The sequence below is a fragment of the Oncorhynchus mykiss genome, chromosome 3, assembly GCF_057628025.1.
Source record: "Oncorhynchus mykiss isolate SJ-2025 chromosome 3, ASM5762802v1, whole genome shotgun sequence".
In the NCBI taxonomy this organism is placed as follows: Eukaryota; Metazoa; Chordata; class Actinopteri; order Salmoniformes; family Salmonidae; genus Oncorhynchus; species Oncorhynchus mykiss.
In genome coordinates, this window is record NC_143024.1 from 69,986,716 (window position 1) to 70,014,096 (window position 27,381).

At 39.8% G+C, this 27,381-nt stretch overlaps 1 protein-coding gene across 1 annotated transcript in view; it reads left to right on the forward strand.

Annotated features, from left to right (window-relative positions):
- The window catches only part of LOC110504354 (low-density lipoprotein receptor-related protein 1B), a 422,565-nt gene that overhangs the window by 103,181 nt on the left and 292,003 nt on the right, over positions 1 to 27,381 (forward strand). The window contains exon 2 of the mRNA XM_036965026.2: positions 12,250 to 12,372. Within this exon, the coding sequence (XP_036820921.2) occupies positions 12,250 to 12,372 (123 nt within the window). The remainder of the gene's footprint in view (positions 1 to 12,249; positions 12,373 to 27,381) is intronic.

Below are 27,381 nucleotides of genomic sequence, written 5' to 3' on the forward strand. Positions count from 1 at the left end.
GCTCTGTCAGAGTGACCATCGGGTTCTTAGACTCTACCCTGACCAAGGCTCTTCTCTCCTGATTGCTCAGTTTGGCCAGGCAGCCAGCTCTAGGAAAAGTCTTGGCGGTTCCAAACTTTTTCCATTTAAGAATGATGGAGGCCACTGTGTTCTTTGGGACCTTCAATGATGCAGAAATGTTTTGGTTCCCTTCCCCAGATCTGTGCCTCGACACAATCCAGTCTCTGAGCTTGGTTTTTGCTCTGACATGCATTGTCAACTTTTGGACCTTATATAGACGTGTGTGCCTTTCCAAATCATGTCCAATCAATTGAATTTACCAGAGGTGGACTCCAATCAGGTTGTAGAAACATCTCAAGGATGATCAATAGAAAAAGGATACACAAGATCAATTTCGAGTCTCGTACCAAAGGGTCTGAATACTTATGTAAATAAGGTATTTCTGTTTTTTTTATGTTTAATACATTTGCAAAAATGTCTAAAAACCTGTTTTCGATTTGTCATTATGGGGTATTGTGTGTAGATTGCTCAGGATTTTTGTTTTATTTAGTACATTTTAGAATAAGACTGCAACGTAACAAGATGTGGAAAAAGTAAAGCGGTCTGAATATTTTCCGATATAGAGTCAGTCAAAGGTTTGAACACACCTACCTACTCATTCAAGGGTTTTTCTTTATTTTACTATTTTCAACATTGTATAATAATAGTGAAGACATAAACTATGAAATAATCCATATGGAATCATGTAGTAACCAAAAAAAGTATTAACCAAAAATATATATTCTTCAAAGTAGCCACCCTTTGCCTTGATGACAGCTTTGCACACTCTTGGCATTCTCTCAACCAGCTTCATGAGGTAGTCACCTGGAATGCATTTCAATTAACAGGTGTGCCTTGTTGAATTTCTTTCCTTCTTAATGCGTTTGAGAAAACATGGTCTTTTACCAAATAGAGCTATCTTCTGTGTACCACCCCTACCTTGTCACAGCACAACTGATTGTCTCAAACGCATTAAGAAGGAAAGAAATTCAACAAGGGCTGGTTGCAGGACAATATACCTTTACCAACACCTGTCTGTATTTTGATACATTGTGGATGGGTCCTGCTGATTGGCACAGCGGTCTAAGCTACTGCATCGCAGTACAAAATGATGCACAGATGCAGGTTCGATACCCGTGCCAGGTCTTATTTATTTAAAGAGCATATTAAAGTTCGAAGCAATAGGATGTGAAGGAATAGCCTACCTGCTGTGGTGAACTTTTTTAGCACCATTCCGTGCTGCTCCGAGAGAAGCATGGGGACTGAGATGTTTATTCATTTATTTATTATTCATTTACAATTATACAATTAGGGTGTAGGAATGTTATGCTGTTAGTACTGTAACCTACTCCCGACTGTCACATTGTGCATGTCACGTTCTGACCTTAGTTCCTTTATTATGTCTTTGTGTTAGTTTGGTCAGGGCGTGAGTTGGGGTGGGTAGTCTATGTTCTTTTTTATATGTAGTATTTATGTGTTTGGCCTGGTATGGTTCTCCATCAGAGGCAGGTGTTGTTCGTTGTCTCTGATTGAGAATGATACATAGGTAGCCTGTTTTCTGTCTCTGTGTCTTCACCAGACAGAACTTTAGTTTTCATTCGTTCACCTTGTTATGTTGTTTTTTGTGTTCAGTATTAATAAATCTCAACATGGACACGTACCATGCTGCATATTGGTCCGATCCTTCATACTCCTCGTCAGAGGAAGACAAATCGCGTTACAGTACAGCATATTTTCCATTCCATCCTAATGGAAACCATAATATTAATCAAATGAATTAAGCAACATTTCTTAAAATCCATCCCTTATACTATGTTCTCACAAAACAAGGATTTAAATTCACTAGTACAGCCACTATTGAAGGCTATCAAATGCTTCTCAAAGATTCCCTCTGGTGGTCAAACTAGTAATAACTAACTTCAATGGTTACAATGGCTGACACTTAAATAATGTGCCATAGAATTCTGCGGCACCATGCAAGCTTTTCTGCAGTACGCTGCAACTTTAAAAGGATGAACCACTGTAGCTTCACAGTGAAACACCACTATTCTGACCTATTAATCATTCTTAAACAGTGAGTAAAATAGCTTATTTAGCTACTGTATCTCAAAAAAATCATAGCCTGCATGATTTCATCCATGCAAGCTTACCTGTCATGTCCACAACGATGGCCTTCCCCAAACCATAGCCCCCTAGGTACGGTACTGCATTGTATAGCCTACAAACATCGTTTCCAGCTGCCCCCTGCTGCAGGATTGGGTCATATTACAATTGAACATCTGTATCAGGCCTCCTTACCCACATCTCATCTAAAACCCAAATCTCATCCCCTGGTTTGCATCTGCAGGGCTAATAGGACCCTCTTCCTGTTCTTTTCAAAGCTTTTTAAACAGAAAAACCCAGAAAATTTTACAGGAAGTGCAAATGGAGCCAAATGAGTTTAGCTTCAGGCTCAGAAAAATAATTTTGTACTGTATCAGTCTTGTTTAACAAGTCTCAAGTTTTGCCTATCATTTCCTTATCTGACTTTAGCTGGAGGGTAGAGGCTGGTGCAGAGGCTGCACACACACATACACACACACATGGTTATGAATGCACGCACGCACGCACACACACAAGCACACAAACACAATATTACAGTTTATGTAATGGCTAGGTTTTGAGCTATAATTACAGTACTATAGCATAGTGAGATAGCTCTGCTTCAATATAAAGCCTTTGCCAAGACCTTTACAGAGTCAAGGTTCTCCAGCTTTAAACACATATCTTGATGAACGCCCTGTCTTTAACCTTCTATTAGCAATTACAGAGGCTTTGTATAGCACTTTTTCACAAATGGCATAGGCAAACAGAGGCATAGCAACACAACATTTGGCTAAGTGTAAGAAGAGTAAGAAAAATTGATGTGTCCATGTTTAGAGTCATAGCTGCTAAACCTGTTGGATGTAGAAGTTTCCTGATTTTTATTTGTATATTGCATCAAGGTATAATACTGTGAAAGTCTTAAATAATGACTTGTTGATTGTAAACTCTCAAGCTACTCAGTGCTGGTCCCTGAGGACAATGTGATCTGCTGTTTTTTCTAGTATCTCAGTAGTGTATTGATTATTCAAAGACTATGTATTTCAATCAGCAACTAGCTTTCCTAATAATGAGTCCAAACTCCCAATTAAACAGTGAAACCACAGCAGGGTTGTCTTTGACCAGATTAGCATCCCGCCGAGCCTTAGCCTACCTTTCTCTGTAATAGGATTTACAGGGTACATAGGATTTATTTATTTATTTATCAACCGTTTTCAGAATGCAAGGTATAAAACCACAAGCTGCGTGATCTTTTGTAAGTAACTAAGCAATTTGAAATGCAGATGTAACAATGAATTGGCACTTTGTATTCACCCATGATCATCTCCTCCCACACATGGTACTGTGTGGCTCAGTTGGTAGAGCATGGTACTTACTCCTCCAGGGTTGTGGGTTTGCCACCCATACATAAAATGTATGCACACAAGTCGCTTTGGATAAAAGTGTCTGCTAAATGGCATATTATTATTATTAAATATCAAACAAAGCAGGCTGCTTCTCTTCTCATCTAGCAGTTATATATTAAATCCGCTGGTGGCTGTATTTTTTCAATGTTATGTTCAAATCTCAATTTACCACAATTATGAGGCTGAATCTGAAGTGTAATAGGACAGGGTTATGTTTTTAGAAACGGAGGAGACGTGCTCCATGTTTTCTAATGAAATGAAACTAATCAAATCTGCTAAAGCTGCCTTCCAGCTGTGAGCCTGGGCTCTGCTCACCGAGGGAAAAACTGGAAACTTTACTTTCACTTTTGTGTAGAAAATATATCTTAATCAGAGGTATCTGTGGTGATACTGTAGCCAGCCAGCAGCAACGATACACAGCTATATCACATTGGTGAGAAGGAAGGGGTTTAGTAGGAAGATTTTTTATATTTGTTTGCTTACTGATTTCCTGGCTGCTGTTTCTCTTTTGGGTATCAAAATGCAAAATGCATATCTATAGAAATCCAATCAGCAACAAAACTGACTGATCAATCAATCAAATCAATATGTTTTAGTTTTGTACTTATTTCTATTGGATCAGGAATCCATGTCTCAAAAAACCTTTTCTATTCTGTCAATCCTGTGAACATGAGAAATCCACCTGGTTTCAGCTTGCTGTTATACCCTCCTCAGTAATAAGAGTAACAATCTACCTCTCCTCTGCTGTACAGTTTGTCATCTAGACATCTTCACATCCATATAGGTGCTATGTACAGATGTAGGATCTTAATTTGAGCCAGTTTGCTACAACAGGAAATGTGAATAATTACGTGGATTATAATGAATGGACATTTTTGTAGGGGTTGATACATTTTTTACTAAGGGAAAATCAAATGTGAAATTTCAATGTGGAAAGACTTTTTAAACCTAAAATACACTACATGTTTTGCATTGCCTGCATTGCAGGACAGTTCTCCTGAAACAGTGAGATTAAATTAAGATTCTACATCTGTATATCTTCCTGCGCTTTGAACGCACCATATCCAGTTGCAGAATACAATATAAATGTAGTGTTATAGACATTACTCACAGGGCATCAATGACTATTTGATGTACTTCCCGGTCATAAACATATACTTTAAACAAATTAACTCCCCTATTTTGATTGACTGTTTATTTACTATGTGGTAGAGTGTAGTATTTCAGTTTGACAGTGTAGCCTTACCACAATATTCATACATCTTGAATATAAGATACATGGTTTTCAAAGGTAGCTCAGTTTCTTCACGATCTTATATCCTTCTCGATCTATGCACTATATATGAGTGGCTTAACCCTTATGTTTCCTTTGTCACCTACACAGAGACATGTTGCCTAGCAAAGTGGAGTTGATGGGTAATGGATAGCTCTGTGCAGACCACGGCAGAGGTGATCCATCCCATCATTCATAGTAACAGCTCTCACTCTACAACACAGACGATGGATGCTCTTAATCTAGTATACAGAGCCCAGGACCCTGACACACACAGACACCACCAACCCCCTGCCCCATTATAACAAGATGAGCCCCAATAGAACCTTGACTGGCAGCTCACCCTCCGGCTGGAAAAAGATCTGGTGTCCTTAATCACCCATGACTCTCTCTGATTGGTCATCGTGACGTAGTTAGGAACATAAATCCTCTACAGGACCCAGGTAAAATGGAGGTCTCTGATAAGACACAGTGATTGGAATAGAACCATATGATTATTGACCACCACATGTACTGTATGTAACTAACTGCACACTGTCATGCATACACATTTTGGCTGTGCTGCTGCCTACCTCTATACAGAATAGGTACTTTGAATGTATTATGTGTTGTGTTGCATATAAAGAATTGTTATGAATGAATTGGGAGCGGTGACCTGGCTTATAGAGGCTTTCATTGCATCTTAAGTGTTGGGTGACAGTGATCTGTTTTACAGAGACTTGAATCTTGTTCAGGGAGCTCAACCTGAAGGAACATTTGCTAAATGTCGTTTTTACCCCGCCAATGTTAAATGTTTGCCAGATAATACTGCCGTTGATCTTTCACTTGCCAAATAACAATTACTACTGCTATGATTCAATAACCCATAAGATACTGTACTTCCGCTGTGAGGCGCATTGTGCTATAATGCTTTGTCCTGCATGTGGAGCCGAAAGGGCAGCAAAGGACCACATGGCTTAAGATAATTCTCATGAATCATTCAATGTTTACTCCGTGGAATTACACCAAGGAGCAAGGAGGCTATTCCAGCAGTCATTCTGTTCTGAAACTTTTTCTACTGGTTGTTCCCTGTGATAATGTCTGACATGGCCCTGCTGTTACAGAAAAAAGAAGAGTGACCCTTCTCAGCATTGAAGGTCAGGCTGTGTCTAATGAAGGCCCTGTTGTCCTTTCCCATTGATTTCTGGCCAAGTTCCATTAGGATGCAGAGATGCTGCTGCTCCATGTTGCCATGGGGGGGAAGGCCTCCTGGCAGAGTCTGACTGGCCTCCGGCTAAGAGAGCTTGATGGAATTTGTAATTTGTCATTTCCTTCTCTCCTTTGTACGTCATTATTTTATCTCACCCAAACCAGTATACTAACTGGAGTTGGCTATGCCATGCAGTCACTTTAAATACCCTTATATGCATGATTTCTTGGACAGAGGGAAATGGACAAATTCTTGTTTCAATGCTGATGACATTCACATAGTTCCGGGTGGAAGCCAGAGAGATGACTGACATTCTAAAGTCATTTATTACAAAGAGCAAAGTAATGGTGCCTTCACGTCTTCATATTCCTGATCAGAGTCGACGTGGATGGCATTTGGGTTCTAAATACCACATGGCGGGTGTCACCGTGACAGATAAGCTTGTGATAAAGATTCATTAAAGTGGTAGCAACGGGCAGCAGAATTGAGATGCATGGCCTTGGCTCTGCATTGGGATTCATGGCAGACATGATATGAAGATTAGGATAGGGCTTGAACACGTCCATGCTGTGATGTGGTCATATTCTGAATAACCTGTTCAGTTTGACAACGAGCCCTCTCCTCTGATCTGTAATGTATATGACCCATAGCTGACCAGGAAGAGGAGTCGGCGCTGACGTTCCGTACAGTTATGTTGTTGCATATAGTGTGTGTGTGTGTGTGTGTGTGTGTGTACACGTGTGTGTGTGTTTAGTTACTTTTGTCCTCAAATGGCCTTCAGTGCCATTTGCCAGTTGAGTATTCATTGTAATGTCAATTCCACAGCTACACACAATGTGTAGGGGTACATTGTGGAGTGGTCATGTCCTAGGAGCAAATTGACCTGCAAAGTGTAATAACACTGAGCAAAGACAAATATAAATCTTAAAAATATAAGGTTTTCAATAATGCAGTTTAATTAACCAATCTCTCCAGCAGTGTGATGTTGCAGAGGTCTATTCCATTGTCTGTACAGTATCTTTAGTCCCTGAGTAGGGATATATTATGGTGAGATTTGTCCATGGTTGGTAAGGATGGAGGAAGGATGCAGGGAGGGAACACTGAATGACAGTTTAATAAGGGCAATGAGGGTCAAGTGATGTGTGTTGTATTAGAGGGCCTGTTCTTGACCAGCCAATTGTTGGCTGTTCACATGTCAAGCAGTTAGACCTTTTCTCAGCCCTTTCCATGTGGTGGGCCTTTATTGCGTTTCGAGATTTAATTAAATTGGATAGGAATTTCACCGTAATTGTCATCTTATTGGTTTGCGATACAGCACCAAAGTCAGCTCTGGAATGAATACTGGTAGGATTATAATTAATGAAGCACAGTTATGTATCTATATGGTGAATGTACAGTACGGTATCTAGAGATGAATCATCCTACTGAACCTAGATATAATTTAACTTTGAAAATAAATAGTCTGTTATTTATTCTCTGTTGCCTGCATGGTCTTCCAGTTCTAAGCCATTCTGAAAGCCATTTTTACTTTTTCTCTTCTTGTCTCCAAAATGATACATTCTGCTCTGCTCTCTGAAATCTGCCGTATTTCAAAGGGCTCAATGTCTTTAATGAGCAGTGGTGTTCTGCCTGTTGTAACGGAAAAAGGATGTCAGGAATGAAGCTTGTGATAATGTGCCCGACCAGGCTCCACTAAACGTTTACCACTGTTATGGTAATATCCATGTTTTTCAACCTCACTCGCCGACCGACCAAAGCCTGCAACACTGCCATTTTGTTGTGCTGTTTGTTCTGTTATCCATCCGCCACTCAAAATGATCTTCAAATAACCATAATGTTTAGTGATACAATGTCTGTGTTGGTGGTAGGAGTTTCTTTTTAATGCAAATGCAGTTGTAGTCCTATTTATTTTACTGGGGATCGACGACACAGTGTGTTCCCCCCCCCCCTCAAATATAATATTTTCCCTTTCTATTTCATTCTGAAACGATCCGGGCTGCAAAACTGCAGTGGCAGCAAACATTGACAGACAAGGAGTAAAGGCTATTGAATCTGAGAGGGGAGATAAATTGACATGAGAGGTCATCCAAATGACTCAAATGTGGCCCTTTACCTTTCAAGGCAGGCAGGCAGGCCAGCATGAAAGCAGGTAGACACATCAATGGAAACTCGGGCTGCTCTGAGGTCCAGAGGCCCTCTCTCTCTTTCATAGCTCCTGCTGCCTACCGGGAGAGTAAATGGCCTCTCAGTCACCACCAGCCTCTATCAGTTCCCTCTCAGTCACCACCAGCTCTCTCCCTGCCTTCAATGGGAATCATTTCAGCTTCAAAGGTACTAGACACATCCATAGAGACTTCTGAGAAGAAAAACATCAGGCACACTGGTCCAACCCCATACACCCAAACTACTGATATCTTATAGCCCTTAGCTCTCTTATTGATACCGTATAACCCTTAGCTCTCTTATTGATACCTTATAACCCTTAGCTCTCTTATTGATACCTTATAACTCTTAGCTCTCTTATTGATACCTTATAACCCTTAACTCTCTTGTTGATACCTTATAACCCTTAACTCTCTTGTTGATACCTTATAACCCTTAGCTCTCTTATTGATACCTTATAACCCTTAACTCTTAATGATACCTTATAACCCTTAACTCTCTTATTGATACCTTATAACCCTTAACTCTCTTATTGATACCTTATAACCCTTACCTCTTGTCGTGGAAATTTCCTCTATTTACCAAATCATGGGAGCAAACCACAACACAAGTCAGAGTTAGTTATCAAAGTCCATCTTTAATTATATGAGCTTTATCACAACCCTGTGACTCTCAGGCAATTCAGTGTCTCTCAATGAATTCTCTGAGAGCCCCTTCTGCATTGCAACTGCAATCCTTTAATAGCAAAGAACACACATAGTCAGACAGCATAGACATAATAAATCGTTCAGCTTTGTCTCCTTACTCAAACCCCGAAACCATAAACCAACCCTCCATATCAACAGGCATATATCAAATTGTCATTTAGATACAACCAATTCTAAATACAACCAATCCTGGACAAACTCACGGAGAGGATAGAATGATTCCAGACACTGCCATCCTCCTTTCCCCGATGGGAAAAGTAGGGAGTGACTGGCACAGACACAGTGGAGCAAAATATATGTTTACACATGATGACCCCTTGACCTCTCCCCTCTCTGCGTACCATGCAACTTAGTCTTGACATAGAACAGATAACTGCAACCTCGCCACAGTATTATACAAAAATAGCATTCTGATGAGAAGTAACTTACAAACATATGATGAATATAAAACATTTTACCTATGTTACCAACAAATTCTGATTATTCCACAACACTCTCTTATTGATACCTTATAACCCGTAGCTCTCTTATTGATACCTTATAACCCGTAGCTCTCTTATTGATACCTTATAGCCCTTAGCTCTCTTATTGATACCTTATAACCCTTACCTATCTTATTGATACCGTATAACCTTATGCTCTTATGTTGTCAGTAAAGGTCGATAACCCTTTTTGTTTACTCATTCTACATACCAAAAGTTTTCCCACTCAAAAATGCAAGGATTTTATAGCAAGTCACAGAGCACCGATTAGGCAAATGCAAGCATTTTTTTGTATTGACAAAAGTGTATGTACAAGACAATAATCTTTGTAAAAGCAGCTGTCATCACACATATACTATTCACCTGTATTTTGTGGAATATCATTACCTGATGTGTAACCACTATGCTGGAGCTCATATTGAACAAGCTCATACATTTTACTAAAGGAAAAAAAAGACATGCCTTAATCTGGCACAAACCATTTACACCTTCAAACAATAGGCCTAAATTCTTAATGAACAGTGATGATCACGCTTGAAAGGTAATACTATTACACATTTTACATATCAATTGCCAATAATTCTCACACTTGTAAAAAAAATCCTTATTAGCATAAACATTTGCGTTTACAATAAACTTTGAAAGCTCCCCTAAAGCAGATGAAACCAAATTATGTAACCCCCCCCCCCAAGACTGTGGCATTTGTTATTTTTCATGATAGCATAATGTTTGAAGTTATTAGTGATAGCATAGTCATAGGTTAGCAATAGTTAATAACATTTGAAGCAAACAATTCATACTTTGCGTGTGTAGAGAAATGGCTGGAAATGGCAAAAATTTGTACCAGCTGTGAAACATTACCCCATTTCCTCGCTCCTGTAAAATGAACCAAAGCCATGACAATGAGCTAGCTATGCAATACTGTCACCCTTGAGAGGACACTTTTAATAAGCCTCTGGTAACAGAAACCATTGCACAATAACGAGCTAAGTACACTACATTGTTTTCTCCCATCTATCTACTGTACCTGGTAATATGACTCATTTTATAAGCTTATCTCACATTTTATAATGTGAGACAACACCTTGTTAGCATTTTAAAATGCATTTACATACTGTAAACAACCTAGTCTCTCAGTATAGGACACACCACACAGTCATTGACACACACACATATACTATTATACATGTATTTTATTAACATTTTGTTTTATCATACTCACTGGGATTTTTTTAATATATATATATATTTTTTAACTGGGCAAATAAGTTAAGAACAAATTATTACTAACAATGACAGCCTACCATGGAACAGTGCATTGTTCAGGGGTAGAACAACAGATTTTTAACTTGTCAGCTTGGGGATTTGAACCAGGAACCTTTTGGTTACTGGCACAATACTCTAATCACTAGACTACCTGCCACCCCAATAGGAATAGCTCTCTTAACATTCGTCTTTGTACATAAAGATCTAGATCTTGCAATATTCCAATGCAATTTATTCGTAATCATAATCTTCAATGGACTATTTTTTTCCCTACCTACATGAATTTGAGTCAAGAAGAACTCAGTTTGCAATATCATCAACATGCTCCATCTTTAAAATAATCACCTTTTCAAACATAAAAGCTTTCAATGTTTAAAAAAAAGACCTTGAATCAAACTGGGGAGGATTTCAGATAGATAGCAGCGGTGGAATTAGATTGAAGAAAAAAGGGGGGGATTAGATGGTTGACCTTTTCATATTCCTCCGCCGGTACTGAATTTGCTTGAGGGCACTATAGGGCCTAGTGCAGTGGTGCATTGAATTATCACCACCACTCATGTGCTGCCACTCATGTACACACACGCACACATTCCATAATAGCGTTAGGAATACAGTGTGTATGAGAGAGAGAGAGGATGCTTGTACTCCTGAGTGTTTGAGGATTAAAACTGTGAAACAAATGATTGGTTCTCTTCAGGATGAGGAGGAGAGGAGCTAGTTGTGGGCAACAAGGTGGTGTCAAATCTTTAGCAGAGCATGTGTCATTCTGTTGAAAGATCACACAGTGGCTGACAGCTCCTGGCAGGGAAACATGTTGACAGATGCCCTGCTATTGGAAGGTTGGGATGACTTTTTAGTTGGCCAGGCTTTCACCTTGGTGAAGTAAAAAGTACAAAACATAAGGGAGTTGACAGATAAGAAACAAGACTTGTAGAGACTGTTTTGTAGTGGCCTGACAAAAGGCGAAGGATGTTACGTCTTTGTCGAGAGTAAAAGGTTGAGTCAGACAGTGCCAACACCACTTGTGTGTCTGTTTCTTGTCTTTTTGGCATTGGCTTTTTGGCAAACAAGTAATTGATAATTGTCTCGTCTCTCGTCGTGTCCTAATGATACGTTATGAAAGAGCTCTGTACTGCAGACAGTGTTAGAAAAAATTAACTACAGAACGTTGTGATCTACATAATATAAAGTCATCACCAGCACAAAGTAGTGGTCTTTTGTGTCTGTCAAATTTAAACAAGTGTGTGTCTACAGAGAGAAGAGTTTGTATGGGTAAGCATACCCAGGAAATGGCTTAGTCACAACAATTGTCTACTTATTGTGACAGTGATTGAATTGAACAAACTGTATTGATCCACAGAGAGGGGCATTGGGTAAAGAAGACAATATCCATAGTTACATCCACATCTGAATAACATGAATAATGCAATTATCACACATATGATCAACTCATTCATTCCTTCAGCTCATTTCATTCCAAAATATTTTATAACCGCCTCAAGGTAAATACACAGTCACTGCAACCTTTAGGCATTCATGCCAGTTGACTACTACAGGTACATGTTTTGATTGAAACATGCAAACCATCCATCCCATCCATGACATCTCTATCTCCTCTCTCCATTCTCTCTCCTCCATCCAGAGCCCATACTGTGTGATGTGGGGGAGTTTCACTGCTATGATGAGGTGACTTGCATCCCCGAAGGCTGGCTCTGTGATGGGGAGCCTGACTGTCCAGATGCCTCGGACGAAACCTCGGACAGATGTAAGTTACTATTTCACACGTTCATCCATCCACCCATTCACCAAACACTTCAATCCAGAAAGATGTAATTCAATAATTTACTCATCAATTGATGCACTCATTCACCCATTCACTATACAGTTAATTCCCGCCTACAAGGTAACCATATTATTTCACATTCTGTGATTTCTTATTCCATGCTTTATCCTTCCTCTAACTGAACGTATTCTTTATTATTTCTGTAAATTTTGAAATGCGTATTGCATCATCCTAATATCAATTTTAGATCTTTAAAATGATACTAGTGCTCATTTCATGATATTATCAAATGTGACCAGCTAAGAAATCACTGTAGCCAAGTTTACAATTCCCTCCACAATCTTATATATTGATAGCGAAGACCTTGCCCATTGAACTCCCATTTGTGAGAAGATGGTATAATATTGTCCTAAAACGTAGCGTATATCCAAGGTTGCAGTGGGCCAAGTCTCCCCTCACCAGGTATTCCATTATCATTTAGATTAACCGTGTTGACTGCATTTTATTTACTAAGCCTGTGGAGAGAAACCCTGAATATTCATCATGGGAATTTGTCGCAGCTTATTATCATGGATTATGTATTGATAGAAAAAGGAATTAGATCAGCTTTGAGCCCCGCAAAGAGAAGCACAGTGAAATTAAACCTTGTTTATAGGCTACCAGCACTGTGGCTCCAATAACCTAGTGCTCTGGTTCTAATACCTAACGGCAGATGAATGGCAGACAGACATTCGGTGTGGTGTGTGTGTGTGGTCTCTTAGACAAACTACAGCCTTTGTAAGGAGATATTTTATGTGTTATTAGTTTCGGCACCATGCAATACTTTATTGGTGCTTTGTGTTGAATGGAGTATAATTGATGGCTGTTTCTTTTCCAACCGAAGATGAGGGTCTGTGTTTTATGATGGGTTTCTTGGGACCTGAGTTTTCCCAGTTGCACTCTCCATGCAGTAGTTGTGTCCCTCCCTGCATCTTCCAGGGAATGGTCATGTCATGGTACCATTTGCTAGTCCCAGGCTCTGCCTCAGTGGAGTGTAATCACCACATGGGAGAGCAGCCTTGCATTCCATTACACTGAGACACACACACAAACATATATATATACACCCACACACACCTAGCATTCCATTAACCTAAGACTGTAGTAGGCCACTGGTTTAGATGCTCAGCCATGGCATGGCTTACCCTGCAGGGACCAGACAGCTGACGCTCGCTACCGTTACCATTCTGCACCGGGGAAACTGGGCAACAGGACACTCTCCTGAGATGGCTGAACGCCAGTGAATTGTAAAGTGGCCATTCCGGAGATCTCAGAGCTAAGCAGACAGTCTTGACAGAGGTAATAAAGGGTTCAAATAAAACAGTGTTTGGGAGAAACATCCTTCTGTGGGTCCTGTGGTGGCTAGGGCTACTGTTCTAGAACCACATAAGCGTGTATATGCTGACTACTGGTTAATGACTGCATACACTGAGTGTACAAAACATTATGAACACCTGATATTTCCATGACATAGACTGACCAAGTGGATCCAGGTTGAAAGCTATTATCCCTTATTGATGCCACTTGTTAAATACACTTCAATCAGTGTAGATTAGGGTTGAATATTTTCCCTGTAATTTACATAAGTTCCATCCCGAAAATAAATCACTTTTCTTCTGGGTTACCCGGTATTTCCTGCCAGAACCGGGTCATTCAAAAGCATTATAAAGCAGAAACATGTCTGGATTTGATTAGAGCTTTGATCAGCATGAACATTCAAACATGATGCTACCTGAGGCTGATTAAATACATTTTATAAGCATGACATTAACGATATTTAATGAGCCCAAGACCAAAAAAGCCCGAATGATTGTACTGATTATATATGATATAGGCTATTGCACGTTACACACAACAGAAACACATAACAACCTATAGAGGTAGCTAGCTATATGCTCTTTTGGGTAAATAAATTAAACTACTGTACAGTAGATCCAGTAGGCTAATCTTTTGAGTGTGAACTGTATTACTGTACTGTTTTGTATTATACTGTATTATGTGGACTGGATTTAAAGATTTACGGATCATTCAAACCATGAAATAGCACAAGAGACCATGCAATTTCTGTAAAGCGCATGCGCCCTACAATGTTACAAGTACATGCTAGCGAATTTGATTACAATTTTCAAATGTATTAGGGCCTATTTGTATAATTAGTACGCTGACAAATGCAGTTGAAGTTGGAAGTTTACATACACCTTAGCCAAATACATTTAAACTCAGTTTTTCACAATTCCTAACATTCAATTCTAGTAAAAATTCCCTGTCTTAGGTCAGTTAGGGTCACCACTGTCACGTTCTGACCATAGTTATGTTATTTTATCTTTGTTTTAGTATGGTCAGGCGTGAGTGTGTTTGTATTCTATGTTGGTTTTTGAGTTCGGCCTAGTATGTTTCTCAATCAGAGGCAGCTGTCAATTGTTTCAGTTTTGGGTTGTGGGTGTTTGTCTTACGTGTCAGTGTTTGTCGCCGCACGGGACTGTTTCGTTCATTTCACATTTATTGTTTTGTATTTCGTAGTGTTCAGTTTATGTTTTAAAATAAACATTATGGACACTTACCACGCTGCATTTTGGTCCTCCGATCCTTCTCAAACCTCCTCAGAGGAGGAGGAGGACGAGATCCTTTACAACCACTTAATTTTAAGAATGTGAAATGTCAGAATAATAGTAGAGAGAATTATTTCTTTCAGCTTTTATTTCTTTCATCACATTCCCAGTGGGTCAGACGTTTACATACACTCAATTAGTATTTGGTAGCATTGCCTTTAAATTGTTTAATTTGGGTCAAACGTTTCGGGGTAGCCTTCCACAAGCTTCCCACAATAAGTTGGGTGCATTTTGGCCCATTCCTCCTGACAGAGCTGGTGTAACTGAGTCAGGTTTGTAGGCCTCCTTGTTCGCACACACTTTTTCAGTTCTGCCCACAAATATTCTCTAGGATTGAAGTCAGGGCTTTGTGATGGTCACTCCAATACCTTGACTTTGTTATCCTTAAGCCATTTTGCCACAGCTTTGGAAGTATGCTTGGGGTCGTTGTCCATTTGTAAGTATGTTTTGTTGTTCTTATCTTAATCATTCTAATGACATCCTTGAATAATATAGGACTTGAGTTATATGCAGAAGGCTTTCACTTCTCTTCACAAAGATTGAATGGTTATGGGTCTGAATAAATAACTGCTATAGCCTACTGCCGTCGCACGTTCACTCTTCTTTCAAACTACCCGTGAGTTCTATTGGCTGCTGTCACGCCCTAATCTGTTTCACTTGTCCTTGTCTCCACCCCCCTTTAGGTGTCATTTCCCCCATTCTCCACTGGGTACTTATACCTGTGTTATCTGTTTGTCTGTTTCCAGTTCGTTTTGTTTCGTCAAGCCTACCGGCGGTTTTCACTCTTTCCCGGTTTTCCCTCTGTTCCTGTCTATTGATATTCCTGAACCTGAGGCTGCCTGACGTCCTGTACCTTTGCCCCACTACTCGGGATTACCGACCTCTGCCGGACCTGACCCTGAGCCTGCCTGCCGTCCTGTACCTTTGTCCTACTACTCTGGATTCTCCCACTACTCTGGATTGCCTGCCTTGACCTGTTGTTTGCCTGCCCTGTTGCTGTAATATACATTGTTACTTCAGCACAGTCTGCATTTGGGTCTTACCTGAAACGTGATACAGTGCCTTGCGAAAGTATTCGGCCCCCTTGAACTTTGCGACCTTTTGCCACATTTCAGGCTTCAAACATAAAGATATAAAACTGTATTTTTTTGTGAAGAATCAACAACAAGTGGGACACAATCATGAAGTGGAACGACATTTATTGGATATTTCAAACTTTTTTAACAAATCAAAAACTGAAAAATTGGGCGTGCAAAATTATTCAGCCCCCTTAAGTTAATACTTTGTAGCGCCACCTTTTGCTGTGATTACAGCTGTAAGTCTCTATCAGTTTTGCACATCGAGAGACCAACATTTTTTCCCATTCCTCCTTGCAAAACAGCTTGAGCTCAGTGAGGTTGGATGGAGAGCATTTGTGAACAGCCGTTTTCAGTTCTTTCCACAGATTCTCGATTGGATTCAGGTCTGGACTTTGACTTGGCCATTCTAACACCTGGATATGTTTATTTTTGAACCATTCCATTGTAGATTTTGCTTTATGTTTTGGATCATTGTCTTGTTGGAAGACAAATCTCCGTCCCAGTCTCAGGTCTTTTGCAGACTCTTCCAGAATGGTCCTGTATTTGGCTCCATCCATCTTCCCATCAATTTTAACCATCTTCCCTGTCCCTGCTGAAGAAAAGCAGGCCCAAACAATGATGCTGCCACCACCATGTTTGACAGTGGGGATGGTGTGATGAGCTGTGTTGCTTTTACGCCAAACATAACGTTTTGCATTGTTGCCAAAAAGTTCAATTTTGGTTTCATCTGACCAGAGCACCTTCTTCCACATGTTTGGTGTGTCTCCCAGGTGGCTTGTGGCAAACTTTAAACAACACTTTTTATGGATATCTTTAAGAAATGGCTTTCTTCTTGCCACTCTTCCATAAAGGCCAGATTTGTGCAATATACGACTGATTGTTGTCCTATGGACAGAGTCTCCCACCTCAGCTGTAGATCTCCGCAGTTCATCCAGAGTGATCATGGGCCTCTTGGCTGCATCTCTGATCAGTCTTCTCCTTGTATGAGCTGAAAGTTTAGAGGGACGGCCAGGTCTTGGTAGATTTGCAGTGGTCTGATACTCCTTCCATTTCAATATTATCGCTTGCACAGTGCTCCTTGGGATGTTTAAAGCTTGGGAAATCTTTTTGTATCCAAATCCGGCTTTAAACTTCTTCACAACAGTATCTCGGACCTGCCTGGTGTGTTCCTTGTTCTTCATGATGCTCTCTACGCTTTTAACGGACCTCTGAGACTATCACAGTGCAGGTGCATTTATACGGAGACTTGATTACACACAGGTGGATTGTATTTATCATCATTAGTCATTTAGGTCAACATTGGATCATTCAGAGATCCTCACTGAACTTCTGGAGAGAGTTTGCTGCACTGAAAGTAAAGGGGCTGAATAATTTTGCACGCCCAATTTTTCAGTTTTTGATTTGTTAAAAAAGTTTGAAATATCCAATAAATGTCGTTCCACTTCATGATTGTGTCCCACTTGTTGTTGATTCTTCACAAAAAAATACAGTTTTATATCTTTATGTTTGAAGCCTGAAATGTGGCAAAAGGTCGCAAAGTTCAAGGGGGCCGAATACTTTCGCAAGGCACTGTAGCTGCTTTATTTAACATTCAGCTAAAAAAGTAATAAAAATGTCCAGCAAGCTATTCTAGTCTAGCTTTTCCTACATGGGACACCAAGAGTTTAGGAACGTTTTTTAAGGAAAGGCCAGCGGAGCACAGGTACTTGCAAATTGCACAAGAGACAGAGGCTATAAGTTTGAATTTCTTACCTGAAAGAGGTAGGGTAGGACATACTGTAGGGATCTTGTTTTCAGCAAACAATGCCTGCAGTACCCCGCTCAGCCTTGAACTCCGTGGCTTCAATGAGACGGTGCAGTCATTTTCCCTTGCTACTGGTATACATACAGTATCTTAATTTAATCACATTAGATAATTTAGGACAGATACTGTATATTGTTGTTTCTGGTGTCTGGAATGATACCAGTTGTTGTTTACTTTGTATATGAAGAGGATATTAATAAGTGGAATATCTTCAGTTCTAAAACCATTCCAGTGCATAATTTATATGATGACTAGCGGTAGAAATAGGCCTACAGTAGCTTAATCATATTAGCATAAATTAGCAGACACGTACTGTAGGTATATCAGAGTGCGACATCTGTCTATCTGAAATGATATGCATTGTTTACTGCATATTTGAAGAGATTATTAATAAGTGGGAGTGCAGTTATAATGTCCTCCAGTGTCCTCTAATTTAACACTATTTTGCATAAAACAGTCACTCTTAATGGAATAAAAAGGCCTAAGCCGTTAGTGTACAAAAGGTACTGCCATTGGATATAGTAGGCCTGTTGTGTAATGTATGAACTGAAATGCAGCACACAGCAATTAATTTCACTTTCAATCACTTCTTCGACTTGTCCTGGTGCCACCGCAACAGACAGATTTGCTGTTTTGATGTTGAGAGATAGAGAAGTAGTCAGTCTGTAGTGAATCATCTGATGGAATTTTCATGCCCAGAAGATCAGATGAGCATGAAAAGGGTCAGTAGCTGCCTTAAACGTGGTCATGGAGGACTGCTTAGTTTGTGTTTGATGACTTAGGCTGCAATCCCAAATTGCACCCTATTCCCTATATAGTTCTCTACTTTTGAGTAGAGCCATATGGGTCCTGGTCAAAGTTAGTGCAGTACAAAGCTTTCAGGGGAAGAGGGATATCACAGCTACAACCTGTACAGTGTAAACTGTCTGGATTTTCTCTTTACATAAGTATCCTCTGAAAAATAATAGAAATCCATTGTGGTAGCAAAAGGATAGGTCTGCCATTACGAGATGATTGCAGTTTGCTTAATGCACTATGGTACTTTTGAATAGGTCATGACTTGTAATAATTGACTTTTGGTTCATTTGTGCTGCAGTCCACTCAGAACAAATGGCCCTGGCCACATTTCTGTCAAATCATCTTAACTTTACTTTGTAGTAATAATTGTATTTTGTGGATGTACTTGTAATTGCATACAACACTGTTGAACTAGAAATAATCATCTCTGATGATGGAAGTAGCCTCAGTTTCAGGTTAAAAAACATTCAGGCATGGGCTTAGCATTACAACGTTTTAAATGGAAATAGGGGAATGCCAGGTAAAGTTGTTGTAGCAGTCTGGGCCTACTGTATAATGTATCAGGGTGTTTTTTTCTGTCTCTGGCCACATTGAAATAAATATATTGTAAATGTGTCCATTCCCTGAGAGAGTTGGCAGCAGTAGGACAGAGGTTTAGGGGGTAATGTAGCATAGCACCTTGTTATTGAGCTGAAGGACAGACCAGGACTTCTGCATTATGTAATGTTTACCTCCCCTGGCTGTCCTGCAGCCTAGACACAAAGCCCCTGTTGACTCATTGGAAAATCTGAAACACATAGCCTGTGTCCCAAATGGCACCCTATTCCCTATGTAGTGCATTACTTTTGACAAGGTCCCATAGGGAATATGGTGTCATTTGGGACACAGACATAGTCTACTCATCAGCTCTTTTGTGTTCTGTATTCTAACACGTACAGTCTCGATCTGTAGTGAAAATGGATAGCACTTTTCAAGGATATGGTGTTTTAAATGAGTATATATATGTCCTTGTAATGTGCATGCTTAAGCTGCTTTTTCACCTTACGTTTCCCTTCAATGAGGGGAGGAGGGAGACGTGTCTCAGGTATTAAAGCTGTTCCAGTTCATATTCTGACAGCTCTGTCACTTCATTAGTTTGTGTGTGATTGGAGTGTCTTTGGTTAAGCAGTAAGTAAATGGATCTGGTGTTTAGATTGTTGTCCCTACACCAGGAAGCCTGTGTGATACAGATCAACAGAGCCCAAAGTCATTTACACCTCATTAGCATCCGAGTGCTGTTCATAATGTTCACAATGCTGTTCACAGTGTCTTGTCTTTAGCCTGTCATGTGCATCCTGTTCGTTTATGATCTAAACTCATAATTTCCCATCCAGAGGAGAGGGTTGTGTTGTGAGGCAGAGGGCTTTGGAAATCAGCCTTTTAATTTAGTGGCAGTCTCTCCCCATTTAGAGCAGGGCTCATATACTTCCTGAGGCTGCTGCCATCTGCTTATGGGGAGCACAGAAACAGACGCACCAACGATGAGGTTTTCAAAACTGTGTGTGTGTGTGTGTGTGTGTGTGTGTGTGTGTCGGTGTGTGTGTCGGTGTGCGTGTCGGTGTGTGTGTGTGTTCATGGTGGCCTCTAGAGGTGACATATCTGCCCTTGAAATAGCCTTTGCTCAGAATGTTTTTTTCACCATGCTGCATTGCAGCTAGCTCAGCAACTTGGCCGGTTATGTTTAGAGCATTTAAAATGGTTTGAGTCCTATTCCCACTGTCACTCCAGTTCCCATTGTGTTTCATCCATGGCTAACGTAGGATAGTACTGTTCTGTATTGCATCTCCTTGGCCCCTCTCTCCCAACATCTGCTTCAACAGTTACTCTTTTTCTCTTTTCTTTCTCCCTCTATTTATATTATAAAGGACAACATCTCTAGCTTGTTACCTGGAGCCCTTAAAAAGGAGCATATTTTATAACCTGTCAGGGTGGCTGTCATGGAACCATGGGGTGACATCAAAGTACTAAAGCCTACATTAGCCCCCTGCTGTTTCGACAGAGGAGTTAGTGTTGCAGCGCACCAGTGTGCTTTGAGTCAGAACAAACACAGACGACACATAAGGGCTATGCCACCTAAAAAGTCACCAAGAGAATGAAATGATACCCTGTAAGAATATTCTATTCAGTAATACAATATGGTTAAATGCATTTTGAGCTTCTGGGCTTTTGAATAAATTGTAATAAGCATAAATCAATAATTCCCATTCTGGTTTGTTTTTCATTATTGTAAGCACAGTTATATTATGTAAGTAGGGCCACTACTACACCATTCATTATAGGCAACATAAAAACATTGGTCAGAATCAGATAATTATCCTACAGGAAGCTGGATTGTAGCCAGCTGTTATTGAGTTCAACTGTAGCCTACTGTTTATATTAAAACGTATACCCCACCCCACACAGGGCTGCAATATACAATTACTTTTACTTGATTGCTCATTGAGTTACAATTTGGAGGTGTTGTGTCTTTACTATCATTAACTGAAGACTTTGTTTTTATCAAAGATTCTCTGTAATTATTATTATGCAATTAAACTGATTAATCATGTAACTGTAATTAACCTCTCTCAGCTAGGGGGTACTATTTTTATGTTTGTAAAAATAACATTCCCAATGTAAACGGCCTATTTCTCAGGCCCATGTGCTAGAATATGCATATAATTGACAGATTAGGATAGAAAACTTTCCAAAACTGTCTAAATATTGTCTGAGTATAACAGAACTGATATTGCAGGCGAAACCCGAGGAAAATCAAACCAGGAAGTGGCTTCTATTTTGAAAGCTCCATGTTCCATAGCCTGCTTTCGTCCATTTAAAGGGATATCAACCAGATTCCTTTTCCTATCGCTTCCTCAAGGTGTCAACAGTCTTTAGACATAGTTTCAGGCTTTTATTTTGAAAAATGAGCAAGAAAAATAACATCGCATTGGTGGATAGCTGGGTGTTCGCATGAGTTTTGCTTGCGTAACACAGTGGGGCAGCCATTGACTCTCCCTCTGCTACTGAAAAAGAGACAGTGCCGGTTGATATGTTATCATTATATATTTTTAAAACAACCTGAGGATTGATTATAAAAAACGTTTGACATGTTTCTGTGGACATTACAAATACTATTTGGAATTTTCGTCTCCGTTGTCATGACCGCTCGAGCCTGTGGATTTCTGAACATAACGCGCCAAACAAACGGAGGTATTTTGGATATTAAAATAATCTTTATGGAACAAAAGGAACATTTATTGTGTAACTGGGAGTCTTGTGAGTGAAAACATCCGAAGATCATCAAAGGTAAGTGATTCATTTTATTGCTTTTCTGATTTTCGTGACCAAGCTACTTAGATGCTAGGTGTTCATAATGTTTTGTCTAGTGATCGATAAACTTACACAAACGCTTGGATTGCTTTTGCTGTAAAGCATATTTTCAAAATCTGACACAACAGCTGGATTAACAAAATGCTAAACTGGGTTTTGCTATATTGCACTCGTGACTTCATGAATATAAATATTTTTAGTAATATTATTTGAATGTGGCGCTATGCAATTCAGCGGTTGTTGATGACAATTATCCCGCTAAAGGGATGGGTAGCGTCAAGAAGTTAACTAGGAAGTCGGGGCACCAAGAAAAATATTCAGGTTACAAAGTTATAATTTTCCTAATATAACTTTTCAGATATTTTCTTATCTGATCAATAGTCTTCTGATTAATGAATTCTTCTTTACCTCACGTTAGTCTCATTCCAAACGTCGTAAATTGTTGGTTATCTGCACGAACCCAGTCTTCACTATGAGTCATCCATACATCACTTGTCTTAAAACATTTATTTATTAACTAACTAAACAATCACAGAAGTGCACACACATACAAACAAAGTAAATATGGTTACAAGAAATGATAGGGGAATGTGCCCTAGTGGGCTAAACCGGCATGGCAGCTTGTTAGACAAAAGGGGAGTGGGGGTCAGTTGTGAAGTCACTACAGAGTTGATAATTGTAACAATTGAAATGCTAATCCTCACTCATTCTGGAACAATTGCAATCAATATATATATTTACGCTCAGTGTGTCGTCAGGGTCTCTGTTGAAAAGTTTGTTTCTGTTGGAGAGTTTGTCCATCCTCTCCAACTCTCTTAGAATGGATAGTTCAGAGTGACATTCATTCATGTCGTTATAGAATAGATGGTTTCGGCGGTTGTCGGTCTTCGCGTTCAATGATACCGAATTCCTAGCTGCAGACTAGTAATTAATATCAAAGACTTGTTTTTATTCTGTCGGTATCGATAGTCTAAGAGTTTAACCACATGGGGTGGTTAAAAGATTCAGCAGTCTGGGCTCAAACCTTGGCCGTCTCGTTATCGAGGTAAGCTGGTCTGCAACCTTTGTCCTCTCATAATTGAGAGCAACATGGTCTCTTGAGAAATTCTTAAGGTGGGGTTTTAATTGGGAGAGCAGAAAAAGCTGTCTCATGACACCAGGTCCTAACTGTGCTCATGGGCGGTCCTCTGATTCAGTTAAACTCAAAAGGGAATTGGAGTTTCCTTCATTATCATTCTCACTCATTCATCTTATACAACAATTAGATGTAAACCTCATATCTGAGGCTATTATATAAACAGCGTTATGGTATTGTCTCCCATGAGTTTCACAAAATTGTACCAAATGAACCAGTTTTTAGGTGGATTCTTCACCGATCTTTTATACCTTCTCCGGAACATAAATTTTGTTTGGACCTCAAGTTCTGTGAGGTGGAAGAAATTCCTTTGTTCTCTTCTATGAAAACTATACTCTCTCTCTATGCTGTGGCCATGAGGAGATAATCTCCTCCAGGAATTTACGACCTCTCTCAGCCTGGGTGTAGGAGACAGGGAGAGGGGGATGGGGCTTGCTGTTCCCAAAGAGGGCAACGTAATGACAGCGGCTTACATGTGTTCTGTTTATAAGCCACACAACCACAGTATAGTACATGATTGTGCCAATAGTATTGATTAACGGAACATTGATAGACTGCACAGTCTGTAATCCCCCCCCCCCCCCTCCATATAATGGCCAAGTCTACACAATGTAGACAAGATTGGTTGTTGCCATTTGGACAATAATGTATTATTCATTTGAAGTGCCCCCCCCTAAACAATCAGATGTATGCATTTGTATAATGATAGTCTAGCTAGAAAACATCGCTAAACAAGGAATTATGCTACTATTTCTCACAATACATTTGACTTTTTTCTGATTACTGTGCTATGGTTTTTTGTCCATTTTGTTTTCTAAATCGCAAGTTGTTGTGAATTGGCCCCAGCCACAGTCATCACTGCTGGAGGCTGATGTATGGTTATTTTATTGTACAGTGAGTGGTTTTGAATTTGATATATTAACACAAGCAAGTTGAGTATAATGTTTGTCCACTGAAGTAATAGACTCTATTTCATTGCATGTTGATGACAATACTCTACTCTCTCTCTCACAAATGTGCATAATTCAATTCTCTATGTGATTTACAATGGGTATGTGGTCACATCACAAGAGTGATCCGTGGGCTTGGCTGTTTCAGAAACATATTAGTTCACACTATTTGGATAGTCAAACTATGCTCAAACTATCAACAGATACCCAAACTATCAACACGTGATAATTATTATATAGATACAATGAATCCTAGATATCTGTTTACATCCAATGGAAAACAAATCATCTCTACATTTATAGTAATGTTGAGGAGACTCGAGGAGATGACAAATGGACCAAAAGGCCTGCCGCTCATTTTGTTGACATTAAAAGATAAATTCACAGGGTCAACAATGTGAATGCCATTGTCTCAGAGAGAATACAAACTGATTAGTCCTGATCCGAACCCAAACTTTCACAGTACAATATACAGTACCAATCAAAAGTTTGGACACACCTACTCATTCAAGGGTTTTTCTTTATTTTTACTATTTAATAATACATTGAATAATAAAAGTGAACCCATCAAAGCTTTGAAATAACACATATGGAATCATGTAGTAACCCAAAAAGTGTTTAACAAATCAAAATATATTTTATATTTGAGGATCTTCAAAGTAGCCGCCCATTGCCTTGATGACAGCTTTGCACAGTCTTGGTATTCTCTCAACCAGCTTCATGAGGAATGATTTTCCATCAGTCTTGAAGGAGTTCCTACGTATGCTCAGCACTTATTGGCTGCTTTTCCTTCACTCTGCAGTCAAACTCATCCCAAACCATCTCAAATGGGTTGAGGTCGGGTGATTGTGGAGGCCAGGTCATCTGATGCAGCACTCCATCACACTCCTTGGTCAAATAGCCATTATACAGCCTGGAGGTGTGTTTTGGGTCATTGTCCTGTTGAAAAACAAATGATAGTCCCACTAAGCGCAAATCAGATGGGATGGCGTATCGCTGCAGAATGCTGTGGTAGCAATGCTGGTTAAGTGTGCCTTGAATTCTAAATAAATCACTGATTGTGTCACCAGGAAAGCACCCCCACACCATCACACCTCATCCATGCTTCACAGTGGGAACCACACATGCCGAGATCATCCGTTCACCTAATCTGCGTCTCACAAAGACACCAAACATCTCAAATTTGGACTCATGAGACCAAAGGTCAGATTTCAACCGGTCTAATATCCATTGCTCGTGTTTCTTGGCCCAAACAAGTCTCTTCTTATTATTGGTGTCCTTTAGTAGTGTTTTCTTTGCAGCAATTCGACCATGAAGGCATGATTCATGCAATCTCCTCTGAACAGTTGTTGAGATGTGTTTGTTACTTGAACTCTGTGAAGCATTTATTTGGGCTGCAATATCTGAGGCTGGTAACTCCAATGAACTTATCCTCTGCAGCAGAGGTAACTCTGGATCTTCCTTTCCTGCGGCGGTCCTTATGAGAGCCAGTTTCATCATAGCTCTTAATGTTTTTTGTGACTGCACTTGAAGAGTTGAAATTTTCTGCATTGACTGACCTTCGTGTCTTAAAGTAATGATGGACTGTTGTTTCTCTTATTTGAGCTGTTAATTCCATAATATGGACTTAGCTTTATTTGGTAAAAGACCATCTTCTGTATACCACCCCTACCTTGTCACAGCACAAATGATTGTCTCAAATGCATTAAGAAGGAAAGAAATTCCACAAATGTAACAAGGCACACCTGTTAATTGAAATGCATTCCAGGTGACTACCTCATGAAGCTGGTTGAGAGAATGCTAAGAGTGTGCAAAGCTGTCATCAAGGCAAAGGGTGGCTACTTTGAAGAATCTTAAATATAAAATATAGTTTGATTTGTTGAACACTTTTTTGGTTGCTACATGATTCCATATGTGTTATTTCATAGTTTTGATGTCGTTACTATTATTTTACAATGTAGAAAAAAGTAAAAAATAAATAAAAACTGTTGAATCAGTAGGTGTGTCAACTTTTGACTAGTACTGTTTATGGCAAATATTATATTTTTCAGAGAAGTGAGTTAAAGTGAATCACTGGCCCACCCTCACTGAACGGTCTTCTGCCCTTAAACCAGGAGCACAGTGTGGGAGAAGAAGGGGACATTCACAAAGAGACTAAACACAAAGAACAACCAAACAAACAACAACTAATGAGATGTAGTTACCATTCAGATCTCCAAAGTGAGGACAGGGCAGGATACAACTCTGTATACCGACATATTCTGCCCAAACACACAAGTGCCTGATTCACACCATAGGACCACATTGAAAAGAAAATATCCAAGCGAACACCTATGGTGTGAATCAGACATTGGTGGTCCAGTTATTGCTATGGAGAAACCTGCCACTGCCTGCCTGTGGCAGGTATACTCTGATGAGTCAGGTAGAGAAAATGAAATTATATTGGGATGTGCAGTGTCTACTGTAGGTGCATGGGTAACCACGAAACCATGAAATGGACCCTCGGCTCTTATATGTCATCGGAACAATTTGTCTCCGCTGTCACAAGGTCAGGAAAATACAGAGCAGAACCTCCTGGCTGAGAGTAGCATTTAAAATGTCAATGACCTGAAGTTCACTGGGGGAGAAAAGGTTACTTGAGAAGAGAGTAGTGATGCACGATATACTGAAACTTTTGTACTTTTTCAATACTAGAACATGAAAAACAGTTTGATACTAGAATTTTTGTTAGTTTCGGTACTTCTGTCAAATGAGTCTCACGTCAGATGGATTGAGAGGATCGAGACTGTCTAAAAAAATTGTCGGAATATTCTCAAGGGGGCAGTAGTAAACTCAGCCTTACGTAATATATGTAACGGCGCCGGAGGGGATGGCTGCCGTTTTATGGGCTCCTAACCAACTGTGATATTTTGTTAGTTTTTTTGCATTGTTGTATTTTGTACATAATGTTTCTGCGACCGTCTCTTGTGACTGAAAAGAGCTTCTGTACATCAGAACACCAATTACTCACATCGAACTGGACAAAGATTTTTTCATTAATGAGTCTGACGTGAAGCATATAATGCTTCCCGGAGACCAGGCCCAAATCCTCCTCATCCGCGTGAAGAAAAGACGGAAATACAGAGGGCGGAGGTCTGGGTGCCTTGTGAGATTTCGTCGGCGAGTGAGTAAACCACCACTACTCTCTGTATTAATGGCCAAAGTGCAATCATTGGAAAACAAACTGGAC